Source organism: Strix aluco, chromosome 2 (genome assembly GCF_031877795.1).
Source record: "Strix aluco isolate bStrAlu1 chromosome 2, bStrAlu1.hap1, whole genome shotgun sequence".
NCBI classification, from domain to species: Eukaryota; Metazoa; Chordata; class Aves; order Strigiformes; family Strigidae; genus Strix; species Strix aluco.
In genome coordinates, this window is record NC_133932.1 from 28122372 (window position 1) to 28128371 (window position 6000).

Sequence of the window (6000 nt, forward strand, 5' to 3'; positions counted from 1 at the left end):
ATCCAAGTAGTTTACAGCTGTTACAGCTGAACATTCACCTTCAGGCTTTTCCACAACATGCTGAAATAGTCTTTCAAAGTAGACTGCCATTAAGATTTCACCTGTTTCTGAAGAAGGTATCTTTGCTGGCCATTTGATGGGCTGAGCTACTGTCAGCACTTTTACTTCACTTCTTCCATCGTGATTACCACCTATACAGCATCTGGGCTAACAGTGGCGTCCTCACTGATACAGGGTGAACTCAAGGACTCACCTCACTTTCTGACCAAAAGTGCAATTTGTTCCAAGGATAAACCTAAGGGGCCAGCACCTGTTTAATGCTGTTCAGTGTGCATACCATATGAGCAACAGATGGGTCACTGGAGCAGACAAATTGAAAACAAAAAGCAAAAACATGTTTTGAGCCACACGCCAGTGCAACTCCTTTGTACATCATGTATCTGCCAAAGAAGATGAGTGAAGTAAACAGATACATGTACATAGATGTAGTGTGAAACAGATGTATTATTATGGAAATAGGAAACATTTCAGCCTATGAAACAGGATATGTTTTGATCCATGCTTTAAAATTCTTTGGACTTCTTATCTTTCTCAAACTATGATATATGAAGATATGACAACATTATAATTATTTTTTTTTCTGTACTAATCTTTCTGAAACTTTCAAGGATACTTTTCATTCCGCAGGTTTTTTTTGGGAAGCATTCTCAAGTTAATGTAATCCAGAAAAGTTTATACTGAAATGTGTTTTGTGGATAAGCACTATTTTGGTAAAATAACAAGAGTAATAATGACAACAAGATTCACAAGCTGTTCCTCCAGTTGAGGAACAGGAAAACTAGTAAGGAATATGATATCACTGTTTTAGGAAATTAGAAAAAAAAAGTTTCTACCTTACTTCTAGTCTTTATTTTTTCTTTGTGGTTTTTATTTAGCATTTTCTTCAATGTGTCTCACTGAAACAAGCAATCATAAAGAAAAGGTATTATGAGGTCTGCATCATAAACTAGGTTCCATATTTATTTTATGCATTTTCCTATAAAGAAAAGGAAAATGCACTTTCCAACATGTCTTAGGGCAGGAAAATTCATGCTTGTGAAAGGCTGTATCCAAATCTCAGCACTGGGGCTGTAGAACGTTGGAGACTCAAAGCAAAAAGAATAGTAAGGAATCATGAGTAATAAAGGAATCATATGTATAACAGTAGCAATTATATAAGTAATCTAAATCTGCAACCCTTATTACAATAAGAATATACAATTTGGATCTGGATTTCTTGGTAAGTATGACATATGTGTTCATACCTTTTCTGGCAGCTCTTTTTCTCCCCAGAATAGTTTCAGCTCTCGAATACTCCTGGGAAAACAATGGGAGATTCATGGCCCACTGAAATCAATAGAAATAGTAGTGTTGACTTCAGTGGGCTTTGATCAGGCCTTTGATGCTATAGCAGTTCATCCAGAAGTAATTCATCTGAGCTTCCAAGACTTAAAAATTGCATGACACAGATATTGGAAATTCAGCTTGAAAGATTGTGCTTTTTCTGATAGCTGATTAGTTTAGTAAATGAAATGATACAAAAATCAGGAAGAAAATGGATTTGAATCAAAACAGATTTTTTTTCAGAATGTTCGTTTTGGGTTGCACCAAAGCTTTTACTTAGAGAAAATAAACAACTTTTCTTTAAAATTCACTTAAGTCAAAAGAGGATATTCTGGTATCACCAAAAATGAAGTATTTTCTTTTTTATCTGTTGAAACAGAACTTTGTTTTCAAAAAATGTTTCCCCATCTATTTTCAGTTGTATTTCCACATCTGACCTACCTCACGAATCATTTTGGTTCATCACAAATACGCAGTTCTTGGGGAAAAAAGCTAATAAAAAGAAGCAACTGCTTGAACTGATCAGCTGGACACTGTAGACCTTTAGGACAGGAATTCTGTCCTGCTGGGGAAGGAGGGGTCCCCAACTTTCCAAATGAACCTGACTTCTCATTCTTTTTTAGGCTTCCACAACATGGTGACCTTTCCTCTGAAAGCCACAATCGATGGCCACCCAGGACATGCCTAGCTTGAAAGGTCATGACTAATTTTGCCTGGCGTTGGGCTCTTAAAGGGTAGTAATAAGGCAAAGCAAAACGTCTTCCCTGTAGCTAGTAGAAATGATCAGCTCATTCATGCTTAGATGCTCTCCCTTTCATTTCTTCCAGGGAAGCAAGGAGAAACTGCTTCAAAGACCCATCTCCATTATCATCTGAATGCCTTGCAGAAAGTTTAAATTCCAACCTGGTATATTTCTCAGTTTCTATGATTGCATTTGATGGTCAAAACAGCGATATGCTCAAGCTATTTATTGCATCTTTCTTACTAAAACCTATTATTTCCTGAACCAGATGTATAGCTGTTGAAAATCAGCGTAGGTTCGCTGAAGACAAGCTCATTTTATACAGCTAAAGTTCTGATCCAAGGTATTTGGAAATTGTTCCTGCTGTGTGGCAGGGACTCCCCATTCAAAGCATTTCATCATTAACTTACAAAATATGCCTGGTTTTGCTGTGTTAATCTAGAAGGAAGTAGTAAAACAGTTTCTTAAGGAAAGAAACGCTGAAACTACTTGATTCATTGCAATTGCTTTGTTTATAGCATTGTGGCCTGATCTAAAGTCCACTGAAACCAATGGGAGTCTTTTCAGTTACTCCAATGGGCTCAGGTACATAATGCATTACTTTGTAGGACTTCAGAGGTAAGTCTGGAGGGACTAAAAACTACTGTACCGTTCAGCTCCCTCATGGTACATTTTTAAATCAACTCAGACTCGCTTACATTTACACACTAGGAAAGGAGCAAAACTGAATATATAGGACTATTGGGATCTTGACTCTCAGGTTTCCAACTTACAGAATTACATAGGGCTACTTCTCCTCCTCTGGTTTTTACTTAATTGGAACAAAAAAAATCAGTGTGAAATATTCTGGCCAGAGACTAAAACATTTTGATTGAAATGCAGCTACAGTGGCTCATGAAGTGCCTCTTCAGTAGACTGCAGTGCACTGTCATCTACCATCTCAGTGAGGGAAGGTGGTGTGTTCTGGCAGTCGTAGCAGAGGTGCTAGCCATGTGGAAAGACTGGCATCAATTTACAGGGTACCTCAGGGCTCCCTGTAAAGATTATGAGTGAACATTTTTGCAGTATTGCAGAGCAAGTACTTTTTTTTACCTTTTCTATTTTTTAAAAAAAACCCAGCACCAAACACAAAACCTGTTATTGATAGTTTTGAATGAAAACTAGGCCTAAGGAAGCTTTCTACCAGTCATTCATTGCTAGGAGTCTGATTCATGTGCCATTACTTCATTAGAAGTCAGGTCAAGCCCTGCAGGGAAGAGGCTCTCTGGTGTACCAGTACACCCTGGCACCCGTTACTGTACTGCGGTCACGGGGGTGCAGCTCCAGGGTGCGTGTGGGCAGGGTTGTGGTAGCCCCCCGGGGTGGGTGGGCTGCACCCTCAACATGTTGGATGTGGGCTCGGGGGTGTGTGTGCTCCTGTCCCCAATACATCCCCCCCAGACAAGGGAAGTGCCCAGCCTCCCACCACCCTGGTCAAGCAGTGTCCACACCTGTCTCTGAAAAGACCACCCTGTATGAGCAGGTGTGGTTGAAGGTGAACTGGAAAAAATAAATAAAAATAATATGGGCCAGGTCAGTTCAGTTCCTGGGAGGAGCACAGCTAAACAGAGGGGTCTGGTAACTTTGGTAACAGTTGCTTATCTCAACCCACTGCTGCGGTGCTATGTTTGGTGCAGCATGGGCATGACCCTTTTGTTGATGGGGAACCTGTGCTATGAAAGCAACAAAGATGGCCTTCAGATAGGGGATGAAATACCCAGATCTGATCACAAACCTGAATCAGGACTGTAAAGGCACACAGGCACTGAAAATAGTTTATATTTTTATTTTTCAGTAAAGGAAGAACAAAAACCAGTCCAAACCAGTCCACACTATGGATTTCAAAGACGCCTAGGAAGGACAGTAGCATGGAGGTATAATGATTTACTGACTGAAACCAAAACAAAAGTAACATTTTGCAGTCAGGCTGTATTATAATGTCGTCAAAGAACATTAGCTTGGAATGGCTTGAAAATGCAAAGGATCTACAAGAATGAACTGTAAGCTCCCCCTTGAGGCAAATGTTCAGATCATTTTTATATAATGTTTGATTATTAATTCAGTGACAAAATATGCCATGCTAAATAAAGGGTATGCGTTTATTTTGCTAAGAGATGTAAGTTAGCTAGTTGTGAGCAATGAACAGAGCATTTGAAGTTTTTATGGGGAAGTATCTACAATGTATATCAGTTTTAAGACTGTTTGTAGTTAAACAAACCCTCTTTGTTTCCTTTAATCTCTCATGTATTGTAACCTAGTTGATGTACTGTAAATGGAACTGACAATTTTACAGTGTAACAATTATTTATCTTTGCATAAATGTTTGATACAAAATATTTGTTTAGTATTTATTTGCACACTTAACACAGGTTTTGATCCTCAGGCACACAAATTATTTGACTAACAAGGTCACTGGCAGAGATAGCTACCATGTTGTGACATCAATCTGATGTGACAGAATTCAAGGATTCATAAAAGTCATTTGATGTCATATAATGAATCCACTTTGCCAGGGAATAACCATAACTTTTTGACATATTGGTCCAAGGTCAATAAATAACTTGGCAAGTGATACCTCATTAATGAGGTGTCTTTTGAAGGTAGCCATTAGTTGTTATTTAAGTAAAATATTGTTTACTTTTTCTGAGGAAAAAAATATCACAGTGGGCAAGAGTTTAAGATTAAAATTACTTATTTCAGTAAATCTATGTAAAAAGACATTAAAGATCATGTAAATATAGGTAATAGTTTGTTAGGAATAATGTAATGTTGGATCAAAGAGAAGACAAATGGCTTTTCTGGGAAGTGGCACTATAATAGATTGATCCCAACATTACTCAGACTATTAGCTAGAAAAATGTTAATTATGTTAATTGATAGACAGATTTAGAGGTAACCCTGATGCATTTAAAGTCTTCTTTTAGAGTTATTATTAATATCATTAATGTACATTCTCTTTGGTTCCTTAAGAGCTTTCTGTGCTATAAGAATGATTTTACCAGTCAATTAGGAGCAGATCTTGGGGTGGTAGCAATAGCACTCTGGCTGATTTGTTGGTGACAGCCTGGTGCTGTAACAGGAAGTTAAGGGGTTTTGCTGCAGTTGCAGCAAGAGTTCAGGAGAACGAGTTGAAGCTGGTTGGCTTTACATTAACACGGATTCAAAACTACGATGGGTGGATGCTGGGGAGTACAGAAGAAAAAACTGTATTACTCTTTGGGTTGCCTAGACTGTGCTAACTGATGTTGACCACAGCTTTGAGTTCAGAGATAAATGTGTATCAATTTTTCTGAGTAAAGAAAAAACATTTAAAAGTTCAGTAATACTAATTGTGCAATGCTATTGCTGAAGCACTTTTGGAAGCATCTTAAAGTCACTGTTAACGCCATGGTTTTACTTTCTCTTTGAAGAAGCCTTCTTCTGTAGTTCAGGTTAAGTGTTGCTATTCCTGCTTAAAATATTCTGTAGTTTTTCCAGTCAGTCACAACTTCTTCCTTTGCTCAATCCCTTACTTCAATTTCCTTTGTAGTGATTGTAAACAGAAAGAAAATACTATGATCCTGCATGATCACCAGGACCAGAATTGTTTTTTCCCTGACTTAAGTATTGCTTAACTCAACTGAGGGCAAGGGATTCCTCTTTCTTGGGAACAGTTGTGATAAAAAGAACTTAGTTCTTTTTTATGGTCTTGAAGGATTAACTTCCTTTAACTTAAGGATTAACTATTTCTTCATACTTTGTGTTTCCAAAGGACATGTAAAGGTGTAGCAATCGATATTATGATTAATGCAGCAGAAGTAATTTCCATGTAGCAATTAGGAGAATGCAAATACCTT

At 37.9% G+C, this 6000-nt stretch overlaps 1 protein-coding gene across 1 annotated transcript in view; it reads left to right on the forward strand.

Annotated features, from left to right (window-relative positions):
* CHODL (chondrolectin) overlaps positions 1–4492 on the forward strand; it is a 28612-nt gene extending 24120 nt beyond the window's left edge. The window contains exon 7 of the mRNA XM_074816844.1: positions 3960–4492. Coding sequence (XP_074672945.1) covers positions 3960–4044 — 85 coding nt within the window. The 3' untranslated portion in view covers positions 4045–4492. The remainder of the gene's footprint in view (positions 1–3959) is intronic.
* The last annotated feature ends 1508 nt before the right edge of the window (positions 4493–6000 follow it).